This window comes from Octodon degus, unplaced genomic scaffold (assembly GCF_000260255.1).
Source record: "Octodon degus isolate 3935 unplaced genomic scaffold, OctDeg1.0 scaffold00178, whole genome shotgun sequence".
NCBI classification, from domain to species: domain Eukaryota; kingdom Metazoa; phylum Chordata; class Mammalia; order Rodentia; family Octodontidae; genus Octodon; species Octodon degus.
The window spans coordinates 1,250,019-1,265,618 of NW_004524754.1; the positions used below are offsets into that span (position 1 = coordinate 1,250,019).

Here is a 15,600-nt window from a genome sequence, read left to right on the forward strand (position 1 = left end):
AATGAGCACTAAAGAAGGTGGGGAGTCAAGTGGCTGTGTACAAAGAGCATAGCAGCAGAGGAGACACGGGCTGAGGTTAGCTTTTGGTTGCGTGGGGTTATTTTATGTGTTGTTGGGGTGAGTGGACATCTCTGTAGTTTTGGATTGTTTAATAAGTAGCAATAATAAGTAGCAATGCGTGTATTTATGCATGGACGTTTCACACAGCTGCAAGCACGGCTGATCCAGCTGTACTCTAGGGGTTGCCTGCGCAGGAGAATTCCCTCGCAGGATCCATCATGCTCATATTCTTCATAACAGTTTTCATCACAGCTATTTTGCCATCCAGTAAATCAGCTCTTCCTGAAATATCAAGGTGGTTTTTATTTCAACTATCATATTTTTTTTCCAGAAGTTACATTTGATTTTATTTTTTAAAAAATGTGTGGCAATAATCACTGATAGTCTTTTGTTCTTGTTTTGATTCTTTATTTTAATTGAAAAAGTCTAGCAGTTAAGTGCTTATACTTTCTAACAGAACTTCCACATATTGCCAGCTCTGAGTGAGCGGTTTCTGCCCACTAGGCCGCACCTTTTAAAGGTTCTGCCACCTCTCAACAGCAACACAGACCTGGGAACAAGCTTTCAATACATGGCTGCTGGGAGACACTTATCCCAAGCATAGGTGGAGTCACTGCAGCACAGATGCCAGCAGGCCAGTCCTGTCACTTAGAAGTGACCAAAAATGCTCAAGGACTGGGTGTTTTAGAGTGGGAGAACTTCCAGGGAGGCCACTCAGCTGTGAGAAATGGTGCTGCCATGTCTGTGTGCCGTCAGGGCTGTGCTACCTGGACAGTCACCGGGTGGGCGGAGGAGCCCCAGGCCTGGCTCTGAGGCGAGGCCGCTGCCCCACTGAGTCTGCTGCTTGGTTCTTGGGTTCTTTTGTTTTCCTTCCACAGTAGATGTCTTGTGGCTTCTCTTGAAAGCTCATCTCCAACTTCACAGAGGCCCAAGATTAGCTTTCAAGTTAGGTGGCAGTGGTACCTTCAAAATGGGAAATTTTACCTGATCATCGTATGTAGCTACACAATGATTATTATTCCAAGGGGTGCTTTCAGAGGAGCCTTAAGAATTTTCTGATCCTGCATATGAATGAGTTAAATGAGGGAGCTCTGAGACCTGACCATTTGTTTTGGCCCAGGAAATACTTCTCTTGTGCAATCTCTTAAGAGATTAAGTCAGCGCAGCCCCTTGCACCATTAGTCACTTGGCTGCTGAGCGGACACATGTGCCGTTAGGTGAGCTTTCTTGACAGTGAGATCATGAGTTCCTAACTTGCATAGCCCCTCAGGGTTTCCACAAGTCATAACCCCCCGGAATTTAACTTTGTTTCCTGGGCCAAAACATCCTTGTAGAGTGGGTCATTCACACCACACATGTACGTTTTTTGGAAGTGTGGTCCTACGACTTGCCACATTTTTATGGAATAGTTATCCTTCTAAACCTTCTCCAGGAAAATATTTAATGGCCATGTGTTACTTACTTAGCCCTCTCTACCTTGCAGTCCTGGGTTCCTAATCTGTAACAAGGAAGGAATCAGGTCCTAGGAGCCCCAAAGGCCTGTGCAAGCTGTATTGGTCTGGGTCCTGGTTGACTGCACTGTTCCTCTACAAAGTGGATCTACACAGGATCTACAAAGTGCGGTACAGGGCTACAGGATAATCCTGCATGTTGCAGGATTGAGTTTTTTTAAAATTTAATTTAATTTAATTGAGAAACAAATATGAATGAGACAGTTTCAAAGCTGAATAATAGGACAATTTCAATAATCAATATATTGTACATTGTTATCTTTTTAGTGGTTATCCATAGTACAAGAAGCAGACAGGATATCTTGTCCAAACACTATTAGTACACATTTTTCTTCTCATTGAATTAAGTGAAAGTAGCTGTATATCTATCCTAACTACTTTGTATATACAAATACAAAATGTTCTTTTCTTTGTATCCCCCCTTTTTTTGTTTAGTCCTGTCAGAGATGGGTATTCTATTGGCATCTAAATACTATAGGTGCTTGAATTCAGCAAAACAATCTAACACTGTCCAGCACTATCTATAATAGTAGTGGGCTATCCTCAGAAGTTATTGACTTGAGCTTTTTACAGCTCAGCATATTAATATGGCTTTACTTTATATACCTCGTTTTTATACTTTTTTGCTGGAGGTTAAGACCAAGATAAAGCAAGGTCTATAAAGCAAGAAATGTAACTTTTGTATCTGATAAGGTCAGTCAAGTACTGTCAGGATTTATCCTGTAGCCCTGTACTGCACTTTGTAGATCCTTTGTCAGTGTCAGCCATGAAGATGAGTCACGGCCATTGCTTGACCAATTTGCTCTCTGTGAAAGCCTGAGAGAATGTTTCCTTTCCATGTGACTCTCCTTAGGTACACTATACATCATCGATCACATTCCTCTGTGGCTCTATCATCTCCTTGATCAGAAAATTAGGGGTACAACTGAGTTATATGATGTTATAGTACAGGTTTTCCTATGTCCTGAGTCTTCACTGACCTTGAAAGGCTAGGACCAAAATGTTGGCTGACCTTGCAGCCCTTCCTTTTCTCCAATTTTTGATCTGCTAACTTAGGTTGTTAACCCTCCAGAAGAGAAGCTTATTATTAACCTGCAATCTATGCAGTTTGGTTTACCCTATCTGTCTAAATATCAAACATCTTAGGCATATCATGGAACAGATATTTTCCATCAAGTATTGATATGTTGAACTTTAAGTCCTTACAGAATATGAAGGAAAAATAATTAAAAAAACCTAGAAATAAGTATTTACATATTTTACAAAGAAATTTAGAAATCTAACCATATACAGCATTGTAATAGGACAGACCTGTGACTTTTTTTTCTTTTTCTTGTGTCTTTTTTTCATTTATTAGTCTTTTTTTTAAAGAAAAAAAAAACCTTTTACTTGAGAAACAGTATGGTAATAATTAGTATGCCATGACAAGAAGTACGTATTTAGATTATCAGAATGGCAGGCATTCCAAGCATGATCCTTCTGTTACATATTGCTGTCTTCAGTGCAGCTAGTTGGTTCACAGGTATCAGTGTATATAGTTAGTCAGGGTGAGAATCCTATCAGTTAACTGCTAGTTTCAAAAACTTGCTGATGTTTTTCGGGATCATGGCCTTACCTATCTCACGCTTATAAATGTATGGCTTTGCCCCTGTCATGTTTCCCAGCTTTTCTCCTTGCTCACTCCTCATTGTCCAATCCTCAAGTTCTCGCTTTCCTTTTATTTGTGTTGTACTTTTCTATATGTATTTCCTCATTTGAGTTCTTATACTAGGGAGACAACACGAAATTTACACACATGTGTCTGGTTTATTTCACTTATAAGTATATCTTCAAGTTGCATCCAGTTAAATATGAAGGCTTTGAGTTTATCATTCTTTATAGCTGAGTAATACTCCACTGTATAAAAATACCACGTCTTTTTCAACCATTCCACATGTGACGGGCGTGTTGGTTGTTTCCAAGTTTTGGCTATCACAAATTGTGCTGCTATAAACATAGGCACACATATATCACTATGATATGACACTTTCAGTTAGGATGGAGTATTTGGAGAATGTCACATCCACCCTCTGCTGTTCCCCACCCAGGTGTGTGCATGGGCAGCTCCACTCGGCACATTGTGGCCTTCGATGGGACAAGCTTCAAGCTGACTGGCAGCTGCTCCTATGTCTTATTTCAAAGCAAAGAGCAAGACTTGGAGGTGGTGCTACATAACGGTGCCTGCATCCCTGGGCCGAGCCCAACCTGCATGAGGTCCATTGAGGTCAAGCACGAGGGCCTCTCGGTTGAGCTCCACAGTGACATGGAGGTGAGAGGTGCTTTCTGTGGGTCCCCTGGAAGCCACAGCACTCCAGGGAAGCTACCTGGAGCTGGGGGCCGCTGGTTTCAGCTGGTCCTGCTGTTAGGGACATAGTCTTCTGCTTGGCTTGTCAAGCACCACATTCTTTTGAAGGGTTTATTGCTTTTTCCTTGCCTTGGCATAATTTCTTGTTGTTCTGGGCCCAGATTTGGAAGAGCGAGTCAGTTTTAGACAGCAATAAATTACAAATTTAGTGCCAGTTTCTGGCATTGGTAGATAATTGAGGCTGGCACCAGGGCTGCTTCCTGGTCGGCATTGTGAGCCCAGTGCCTAAGGCCTGTGAGCTTTCCAAAGGGAAATATTTAGGGCCTAAATCAGGGCCTTTGAAAATATTTAGGGCCTCAACAAAATGTAGGCTCCAAAGTTTGAAAAGGAAAGTGCCAAAGTGATATAAATAAATGTTTGATTAAATGTTTACAAAAGGTTACATTATGCCAACTTCTTTACTTGTTCATTTAGAAATCATAAATATTTCATTGTGTGAAAACAACTTGCTGGCTAGATTTTCTCACTTTGCAAGAATTCCTAAATATGAACAATAATTGCTGAAAAAATCGTAGCTAGTCATATATTAAATGAGTAACTCATAGCCAAAATATTAAAGTCAAAGTGATTTTAAAAAACCCTTCCAAAATTTGTACAGCAAAAATTATGTTCATCGCAGGATACGAGGACATTTAAATATATTTGATATGATACATGGTGGAGCCTCTGAACAAAGAGGTTCTTGGGAACTCACATAGAAATAAAAAGAAGCAAAAGACTTCTGTTAGATGCTCCCAGGAACTCTTCCCTGGTGAGCTGGCAGGATGGCAACTTTCCCAGCCTGTGCTCAAGGGGTCGCCCTTCCCCTTCGAGTCGCACGGATGTCGGTTCCCTGTGACCCCTGGGCTGTCAGGCTGCAGGTGCGTGGCTGTCTATAGTGTTCTACCAATCTGTTCTCCTGTCAAGCTCCGAGAAGCCCCTTTATTTTTAGAAAGCTGCTGACAAGCATCAGGGTTTATGGCCAAGACTGAAGTCGAGACTGATGTATTTGTAGACACTCAGAACTTCAGGAAGAGGCTAAGAGTGAAGTTCCAGAACTCTTCATTTCTAGGACTGACTGCTTTTTCCTCTCTGGACAGGTGACTGTGAATGGAAGACTGGTCCCTGTCCCCTACATAGGCAGGAACATGGAAGTCAGTGTCTATGGTGCCATCATGTATGAGGTCAGGTTCAACCATCTTGGCCACATCTTCACTTTCACGCCACAAAACAATGAATTCCAACTGCAGCTCAGCCCCAAGACCTTTGGTTCAAAGATGCACGGTCTCTGCGGTAAGAACACACTCTCCAGTCTTCCCATCTGCCTTGTAAATCTTGCTGTGGTGTCTCAGGGGTCTTGGGTCTCGTAGCAAGTTACAGACCTGGGCGAGGACGAAGAGCAGCCCTGTCTTGGCCTCAGGGGGTCATGCCTAAGTGTCCAGCTGAGCTTTTCTCGTGTCTCCAGGGGTCTGTGATGAGAAAGGGGCCAATGGCTTCATGCTGAGGAATGGCTCGGTCACACCGGACTGGAAGACACTCATCCAGGACTGGACTGTGCAGCAGCCAGGGCGGACGTGCCAGCCGGTCCCTGAGGAGCTGTGCCCTGTCTCTGGCAGTTCCCACTGCCAGGTGCTCCTCTCAGCTGTGTTTTCTGAGTGCCACAAGATCCTTTCCCCGGACACTTTTCATGCCATCTGCCAGCAGGATGGCTGTCACCAGGAGCGAGTGTGTGAGGTGATTGCCTCCTACGCCCACCTCTGTCGGACCCATGGTGTATGTGTTGACTGGAGGACAGCTGAGTTCTGTGGTGAGTCCCCAGATGTGTCCCTAAAGTCCTGTGCATCAGCTCACTGGGAGCTCACCCAGCTCTATACTTTTTACCTGCATACTGAAGATTAAAATTCCCAGGTCGGAGAGATAGTTCAGCACACAAAGTGCCTGTTTAAGCAAGCGCAGGGACCAGGCTTCAAGCCCTGGCACCACATGCTGTACCAGCCCCAACCCTGGGTATGCTGTGCCAGCCACTAAAACTGGGAGTGGTGGTGCATACCTGTAATCCTAGCAATAGGGAGGGTGAAAATAGGAGGATCATTATGAGTCCGAGCTGCATAGTGAGACCTTGTATGAAATACATTAAAAAAAAAAAACCAGAAAAAAAATCCCTGTATTTCCTATAACATGCAATTCCTGGTAGCTATATAAATACTTTGAATGTATTTCTATGTAAATCAAAGAATGACCTATTTCTCCATAAATACAAACCTGCAACCAGTCCCACTGAATTTGCCGTTCTGCCAAGCTATAGTGAAAGCTCACAGAATAGGCTGCACCCAAGCAGGATTTTGAAGTGTGACTGGAATTTTGCCTTTAGATTACCAAAAATCTATTTGTATTTTTCACAGTTTAAAGGAGGAGAGGCTGAAGGGGCTCAGTCTATAGTCTCTGGCTGCAAGGCAAAAAAAGCACAGTGGGGAAGGGTCCAGAGGAGAGAGGCTGCCCCGTCCGTGGTAGCCAGGTAGTAAAATCACAGGGGAGGAGCCGGACGATTCACCTGTGGTCACCTGTGGGGACCCACTTCTTTTGACCAGGCCCGCCTCCTAACCGCACTTTCAGTTAGGAGCTCACCAGTGGATTAACCTGCTCTGAGCCTCATGCCCCAAGGCCCCGTCGCCTTCCAAATCCCTACCTCTGAACACGAGATTTTGGGGGAACATTTAGATCTACACCTCTACACTGTTCAATTGTAAATACCAGGATTGCTAGTGTGGATACTGTTCCCTTAAAGTAAGGTTTTTAAAATTAAAGGTGACATTAATTTCTTATTGAAAATGTGGGGAATCCCAGCGTGAATCACACTTAGTTGTTTAGTTCCTGCCTTCAGAGGAGCCTGGGGTGACAAGACCGTGAGCAGCCTCACTCCAGTGAATAAATGCTGACTGTTTTTGTGGTCCTGAGGATTGAACTCAGGACCTTCATACTGAGCTATATTCCCAGACCACCCACCCTTTTAAACTTTTTAAATAGTTTTGTATTTTGAGACAAGGTCTTGCTAAGAGGCTCAGAGTGGGCTCGAGCTTGTGATTCTCCTGCCTCGCCTACCTGAAGTGTGGGCACTGAGGTATGTGCTATCGCCCCCAGTTAGTGCTTGGTTTTGTTGAGGGGCATCAGTCTGAACGCGCCTTCTGCGGGAGCCCTTATCATGGAGTTTTAGTGGCCACCACTTAAGGCTGCAGGACCTGGGCCTCCGTTGGCAGCTCAGCTGGCTGGGGCTGGCTCCCTCCCACTCCTCGGCCCCTTGCTTCCTGCGAGCAGTGCAGCGGTCCAGGTGCCTGGGGCTCCTTTGGGCTCTGCTTCTCAGTCTGTGTGGATGCTGCTGCCTCCTTTCAACCTGCCGGAAGATCGAGGGGCAAACGTCATTTTCTAAGTTACTGATGGCACTTCCTCTGCCCCTTGACTTTTTTTTTTTAAATGTATTTGGCATAGGCCTCACTACACAGCTTAGACTCTCAGTGATCCTCCTGTTTTCAGCCTTCTCAAAGCTGGTATTACAGGCATGCACCACCATGCCTGGACTCAGTTGCTGGCTCAGTGCACCCAGTGGTGGGGCTGGCATGGCGTTTAGTTCCTGCCTTCAGAGGAGCAGGGACTGGGGAACAAACCCTCCCTTGACTTCTTTGTGTACATCTCTGCTATTTACTGTGTTAACAAAGAAAAACCTCTGTGCTTCACATCCTTGGAAACTTTCCTCAGCCCCAGGAGCACTTGCGGGAGTTGCCCGCCAGGGAGGAGCAAGTCCCTTTGTAGCTTCTCTCTCGATGCAAGTCTTCCTCGCTGTGGATTCTGAAATACTATTTTTAAGATGACTTTAAAAGCATCAAATGAGTCTGTGTTCCAAAAGGCAGCAATAACCTGATAAGGACACACACGTTCATGTAACTAGCGTTGGCTTTGGCTCCCTGTTGAGTGTGTGAGCAGGAGAGCTGGGATTCTGGCCTTGCTGGGGCCAGAATCTCTACTTTAAACTTGCTTTGCCAAGTTTAAAGTTTAAAGTTTAGATCCTCCGAAAGATTGAAAGTAGATCTCTGGGTAACAAATACGCATCCAACCAGCAGTTGAGGAAGGGGGAGAGGGGATGAAGGACATGCCTTTTAGAAGATCTCTAGAGGCTGTCAAAGGATATTAGACTTCCTCTCCCTCCTGGCCAGAACTTAGCTATGTGACCATGTCTAGCTGCAAAAGGTGTGGGGAAGTGTGGCCTCTGCACTGGTGTGTGCCCGGCTGAGGGTTCTATTTCCATGGAAGATGGAGAGGTGGATCGGAAGGCTGGTCACCTGCTCCGCAGATCTGCCTGATGATCCCCATCCTGCCAGCTGTGCTCCCATTTTCCCTGGCTGCCACTGAGACAGACTGCTCCTCTGTCTGCAGCCATGGAGTGCCCCCAGTCCCTGGTGTATAGTCACTGTGAGCGCGGCTGTCCCCGGCAGTGTGACGGCAACACGACCTCCTGTGGGGAGCATCCTTCTGAAGGCTGCTTCTGCCCCCCGCACCGTGTCCTACTGGGGGGCAGCTGTGTCCCAGAGGAGGCCTGCACGGAATGCATGGGGGAGGATGGAGCCCGGCATCAGGTAGGAGCCCAGCACCTCGTGGCACACACAATGGTTCCTCTGCTTGGCCTTTCCAAACTCCTGCAGCAGGGTGACACTTCAGGAGGCCACTGGAGGCGGGGAGGTGGCACTATATGTTGGATTTTGTAGATCTTGGGTGAAATTGTGGGTCTGTCGTATGCTAGCTGTGAGATCAAACACCAAGATGACATGGCCACATTATTACTATTATTGTTATTTTCATGTTTCATATAACAATATATTGTTATATTCTGTGTTTCATGTACACAGAATGATATAGATGGAGAAGGGAAGCAATGTACACACTGGTCGCTGCCAGTATTCAGATATCATGTGGGTCCTGGTGATGCTGACCACTATTTCTTTATTTTCTCCCTGTTTTTCAAAGGTGTGTTTTGCAGGTTTTAACAGTTGCTTGTGGCAAAGCAAGTTTAAAGAACACCAGCTAAACACACTTAAGCAAGTTTTCTTTTTTTTTTTAAACATTTATTTATTTATTAGTGTGTGTGTGTGTGTGTGTGTGTGTGTGTGTGTGGCCAGCTCAGCCCACCAGGGGGCGGGGCTGGCTGGCATGTGGAGCTGGGGGATCGAACCGCACTCCCTGTGCTTTGCCAAGCTTGTTCCAAGTAGGAGCTTTAAACCACTGAGCCATCTCTCCAGCCCCAGCAAGTTTTCTTATTGCCCCATATTTTAGTATTTTCACTGTACTCATGCCCATCTCAAATATTTATGAAGAGTGCTGCTACTGCAACCTGTCTGACCTAAAGAGCTTTGCAATCTCAGTAAGATGTAAAGAGTTTAGTAACCTGCCCACAGACAGTGTGCAAGTGATGAAGTTGGAAGTTGGACTGAGAATTTAAAGTTCTCTCTGACCCCAGAGATCTTGCTCTTTTTAGTATACATATTGCCTGTTGCTGCATCTCTTTTGGGTGGATTTGCTTGGGATTCATTGAGCCATTAATAATTGAAGCTTTTTCATAGTTAATGAATACACTTGGAAGGGATATTTTCCAGATTTCCACACCAGGGTCTAAATGGCTGTCTTCTCCCTTGTATGGTGATGCTATGCACATTGCAGGATCTAGGGCCTTGTACGCCCGTGTGCAAATAAATGTGTATGACGGTCCTCTGCTTCACCCTACCATGACTCTACCAAGCAGGGCGGATGTAGGAGCCCCTTAGGCATCCAGGAGAGAGGAATGTTTGGTGATTGTAGGCTGCACTCAAAACCTAGCGTTTCCAACATAACCCCCAGGGACCTTCATCACTTAGTGGACCAGGCTGGGTGGTTTACTCTTGTACTTAATTACAACGAGGAGAACTGGTGGTAAAGCGAGCTGGCCAATCTGGACAGTGATGAAAATGATGAGTCCATTGCTACCCTATGCTGTCCCTGACATTGTAAGCCAGGCACTGGGTCATTTAATCCACATCTCCCCCATGCTCTGTGTATCACACATCCCAAGAGGAGAAGACCGAGGCGGAGATGGCACGATGTGGTAAGGCTGGCATTCAGCACCAGAGTGTTCTCGCCCTGCTGGGGGCCTTGGTGGCACCATGAATCTGAGCAGGCTGGATGGTTTGGCCAGCACAGCCATCTGCAGGTGGGTTATGCCTGCTCTACCTGAGCTGTTGGGAATCACCCTGGTGAACCCCATCTGTTCTCACTGTTGACTGGATGAGCCAGGAGGGAAGGCCAATGGATTCTACTGCCATATTTCAAGTTGCCAAATTAAATAATTGCCTGTACCATGCTATTCCCCAAATGAGTAGGCAGAACCTTACCTTCCTCTCCCTCATTTGTATAGCTCCTGGGCTCCCACAGGGCTGAAATGATGTGTAGCATTTACATATGGCGCTAGCACCCAGGGGTAATTTTGGACGGATTTTGCTGCTGCTGGGGAAGTGCTTGCTCTCAGAGCAAGTCAGAGATGGTCTCTGCCCTGCTTCCTGAAGGCTGAGAGGCCACGTGAGCTTGTTTGCAAAGTGCTTCTGGCTCGAAGTTTGTCAGGGGTCTGCAGTGTCCAGAAAGCAGGAAGCTCACGAATTTTAGCTCAAAGTCTGTGTCTCCAGCGCCCTCCCTGCCCCGGAGATTCCATCTCTCCTTGGCATTCGCCTTCAGTCAACACCTTAGAATCCGTCCAAGCAGTGTGACATTCGGATGCTGAAGCACTCTTATAAATATATTTTTAAAAAATCAAGTAACATGAAATTAATCAAAAGCTTTGTAGCGAGCACAGCCAGTTTAGGTATTCAGAGAACATCGTTTAAGTGGTTGAAAGCAAATATGTCATCCAGCCACCTGGAACTGCAGCCTCTCCTTTCAAAGTGGAGAAAGAACAAAAATCTAATATAAAGAACATTTCCATTAAATGCATTTTTTTTTAAAACTGGAAAATACAGCCCAGAAAGATCTTCCTTCAGGGAAATAAAGCGGGGTATAAATCTATTGTTCCTTTGGAGGGGCAAAATATTTACCAGTTTCCATAGCTCTTGTTTACTTCCCAGAGCGCACCCTGACGGCGTGAGCGCTCCCAGCTGGCTCGGGAGGGACCCAGAGCCGCACAGGTTGTCCTCTCTCGGCGGAGGGGCTGCAGCCCAGGCCGAAGCTGGCGCCTCCTCCTGCTCCCTCCGCCTTGGCGCAGGCTGGCTGCCTGGGTTTCCTTTGCGTCTCGCACCTAATCCTCTGCCTGGTGGTGGGTGATGTCTGATGAGTTTCTCCCTTGGTCTCTTAAGACGTCAGTTCCCCTCTCCCCTATTCTCCGCAAGGCATTCTTTTGGGACTGGTATTTAATCGCGAACTTCTGCAGGCTCCCGTACCTGCTCTGTGCGGCCACCTGGCACCTGGTGGGAGACAGGTCCGCCTGCCGCAACCCTGGGCCGGGCCAGGCGCGCCCTCTGCTGGCCGCGTTGCCGCACAGCCCGGCCGGGCCTGCAGGGGCCTCTGGCGCTAGGCTAGGCTTTCAGAGGCTTTTAGTTCTATGCCCTGCCTTGGGTGGGCTTTACCAAGGCTTCCTGGGAAGAAGGAAATTCCCGCAGAAGGAGGCGGGAGAAAGGGTGATTTGGTCACTGTTGTGGAATTGCACACTTAAAATCGCTGGGGATTATTTATTTATTTATTTTTGTGGTGCTGGAGATTGAACCCAGGGGAAGTGCTACAATTCTGGCCATGAAAGTTGTTTATTCTTGAGTTAGGATGTCTAAGGTCCATATTTAATGAGAGAGAAGGAAAACCAGGACATGCAACCCAGCACTCCCGTAGCACCACTTTCCTGCTCGACTCCTGCTTGGCCCAGGGTGTAGCAGATGCCGCCCGCTCTGGGCTCCGCTGGTCTGGGCTCGCTTCTGCACCCTGCGTGCAGCCACAGCGCCTGTACCCTCGCAGGCAGGTGCTGCGTCAAGGCCTCAAGGCCGCGGCTGCACAGTGAGCGTGACTCCTGCCGCGCAAGCCTGGGACCCCGCCCCGCCCCACTTTCCCCCTCCTCTCGCGCCTCAATGGCCCCCAGCCCATGGCAAATCCTCTTCTCCACCAGGTGTTATCATGTTTAACAGATGTACCTTCGTGAGATGGGGCGCACCCAGATCTTGTGAAATCTTTTACACTTCTGCAGCTTTTCTTTTTCATTTGAAACACAGCTTTATTGAGGTGTAGTGTTCACACAGCACATATTTAACATGCACAGCTTGATGAATTTTGACATACGTATATATCCATAAAATCACCACTGTAGGCCGGCCAGATAGCTCAACAGACTAAAGAGCCTGCTTAGGAAGGCTCAGGAACTGGGGTTCGATCCCCGGTGTGCAGTGCTGGCCCCACCCCCGGCTCCCGGAGGGCAACTGAGACTGGGTGTGGTGGGGCAGGCCTGTAATCTCAGCGCTTGGGAAGCTGAAAACAGGAGAATCGCTATGAGTCTGATCTGTGTAGTGAGACCCTGTAGACTACCTAAACCACTGTAATCAAAATAATGACATTATGCCACCCCCAAAGCTTGCTTATTTCTTTTATTACGAAACCCAGTACTACAAATTTATTTTCTGTCATTGTGGCTCCATTTACATGTCATGAAATTTTTTTTTTTTTTTTTTTCATGTCATGAAATTTTATGTCCACGGAGTCAGGCAGCCTTCATCTGGCTTCCTTCACTTCACCTCGTGTCCTTTGAGATGCAGCCATGGAGTGTGGCTTGCATTCCTTTTCATTCTTGAGTAGTACTCCACAGCATGCACGTGTTGGTTTGCTTCATTCAGTTTTTGGGGATGAGTCTTACTTCCTCAACTTGAGCATCAGCTGTGGGCAGACCGGGACACTGTTCACACCTGCAGCCACCGTGGCTGTGCAAGAGGGGCAGTGGCAGTGTGGTAGCAGCACAGTGGAGTATGGGACCAGCCTGCCAGGTTCAGATCCTAGATGTGCTGCCCAGGTGAGTTACCTGCCCCTTGTTCTCAGTGACTCTTCTCTCATTGTTGGGACAAATACCCGACACCCAAAATGAGGGAAGGAAAGGTCTACTTAGCTCACAGTCAGGGAAGTCTCAGTCCATACTCAGCTGGCTCCAAGGCAGAGTGGCACAGGACAGAGCAGCCTTTCAGGGCAGAGGCAAAGAGTAAGCGCAAAGGGAGTGGCAGCAGCGCGGGCAGCCAGCTGGCCCCTCTTCCCTCCCCTGACATTGTAATGCAGAGTACCTGCCTGGGGCACTCACACCCATAATCCCAGCATTGGATCAAGGATCTATCACATACTCCAGAAGCTGCCCCACGACTGCATGCGGCTTTGGGGGGACACCTAGACACAGAGCACAACAGCCCTTCATGCCTCCATTTCATCACTTGTGAACAAAGATAATAACAGTATGTACCTGACAGGGTTATCATGAGACATATAAAGTAATGAGTATGGGGACCTTAGAGAAATACCTGGAACCTGTCAGTTCTTGCTGGGAGGTGTGGGGGTCAAAAACATGAATTATGGGTTCAAATCCTAGCTTTGGTGCTGTCACCCTGCAACCCAGAGAGGGCCTTGATTTTCTCATTTGAAAAGGGGGGCTAATAATAACGAACGTTTTCTGGGAGGCCGAGGCCTGAGGTGGGTGAGTGTGAGCCCAGCTGGTCAACTTAGTGACTCAGGAAGATGCTGTCTCAAAATGAAAAATGAAAAAGGGCCAGGGGTATTGTTCATTGGGAAGGCCCTGAGTTCCATCCTCAGGGCTGCAAAGCAAAAGCAAGAAAATGCCCCACCATAAGGAGGGCAGTGAGATTCCTTGAGTGATTTACACTAAGCCCTTAAAACAGTGCACACAGCAGGTGCTTCTCAAATGTTAGCTGATGTTATTTGTTGAGTGAGTGACCAGTGTGGAGGGCAGCTGAGAGGGCTTCGTCCTGAAGCAGGGCGGACAGCCCGGGTCGATGCCTCACAGGAGGGCTGAGATTTCCTTCTCTGCTGGCTGTGGAGGCGGAAGGAGTAAATCAGGTTTTCCTGACCTGCACACTTGGACTTGGTCTTTTCGGGTGCTGGTGGTGGGCCCTGGGGCCCTGGGCTCCCCAGGCAAGTGCTCTACCACTGAGCTGCACCTCTGCTCCCATGGCCTAGGGCTGTGTTGGAGGCCGTTGAATTACAGGATAATGTGGCCGTGGATTTGTGGGGTAACCTAGCTCGACTTTCATTTCACTTCACCTGGTGTCTGAGCGTAGCGGGAGACTGAGTCTTAGCCCTGGCCCCTGTTCACGGCGTGCATCGTTCTGTGCCAGCGCCTGGAATAGTTACAGTGTCCTGCTCCTTAGGCCAGTGCTGGGGTAGGCAGCGCATCCTCGCCTTGCGAGCCAGGCAGCCGCAGGCAGCAGGGAGGAAGGAGCCGGCGCGGGGCTGGGTTGAGCGGGGAGGCGGAGAGCTGCCTGCGCTCGGGCTTTTGATTCATTTGTGGCTCTCACACCGTGAGGGTTTTAAGAGTTTTGCTGCCCTCTCTCAACTGTCCCAATACATTGTCTTAATTAGGACCCTTCCAGGCAAAGGTGCAGGGGTTCCCAAGCTCCGTTCTGGGACGTCCTTGGTTTGGGAACCCCGGAAGCCCCGAGGACTTTCTTCTGGCTTTGCTGGGTTTCAGCGCCACCATCAGAGCAGGCTGTAGAGAAGCTTTGGTCTTTCTTGTTTTTCTTCCATACCTAACTTCACCTACGGGAGCCCATCCTAAATATCGAAGCTGTTCCGGAAGCCATCGTTTCCCCGATAAAAGGCGGTGTCACACATCTGCTGTGCTAATTTGCACAATCTTAAGGCCAGTAAGGCCAAGTGGCGGCGTGGAGGGGCCAGGCAGGGCGGCTCCTTATTTCCTGGGTGTGCTGGCGGCACACAGCGCCACACTCGCCCGGGGACAACGCGCGCGTCCTTAGCGCGTCTTCGTTCTCTTTCCCTTCTCTGCCTTGATTACTTTCTCTCGCTGCTGAGGCAGAATACCAGACGCCTAACGTTAGAGGAGAGGTACGTTCGACTCCCACTTTGAAGAGGTTTCCGTCCGTAATCGGCTGGCTCCAGGGCAGGGTGGCGTCGAAGAGGAGAGCTCGTGATGGGTGGAGGGTCGCAAGGAAACAAGAGGCACCCACGGCTGTGTCTACCCCCTATATCTGGGTACTCAGGGCGGGAAGCACTCACCCCTTGAATCCCAGTGCCCGAGACCCTAGTGTGGCACCATGAATCAATCCCAGCGTCACACACTCTAGGTCTGGCTACCTCTGAAAAAGCACCACCACCTGAGGCTTTGGGAAGACCTCTGGACAGAGCCACGATAGTCCCCCTCTCTATCCCCTCCCTCCAAACCTTCTTCTCTTCATTAACAAAAACTATTTCCTTGTTTTCTTTCAATTCTTTTTCCCCCTTTAAATCCCTTTTCTCTTCCCTCCCCCATCTGTTAATCCCCTTCCCATCTGAACAAGTTCTGCCTACTTCCTAATATCTATCTTCCCTTCATTTCTTGTTTATACTTGTGTTTATCACACAAGAGAAGGAATGTGATATTTAAACTTGTGC

The 15,600-nt window shown here is 47.8% G+C and overlaps 1 protein-coding gene across 1 annotated transcript in view; it reads left to right on the top strand.

Annotated features, from left to right (window-relative positions):
* Positions 1 to 15,600, top strand: part of Vwf (von Willebrand factor) — a 143,387-nt gene that overhangs the window by 100,118 nt on the left and 27,669 nt on the right. The window contains exons 35-39 of the mRNA XM_004643560.2: positions 3,207 to 3,221; positions 3,659 to 3,879; positions 5,055 to 5,247; positions 5,420 to 5,761; positions 8,380 to 8,579. Coding sequence (XP_004643617.2) covers positions 3,207 to 3,221; positions 3,659 to 3,879; positions 5,055 to 5,247; positions 5,420 to 5,761; positions 8,380 to 8,579 — 971 coding nt within the window. The remainder of the gene's footprint in view (positions 1 to 3,206; positions 3,222 to 3,658; positions 3,880 to 5,054; positions 5,248 to 5,419; positions 5,762 to 8,379; positions 8,580 to 15,600) is intronic.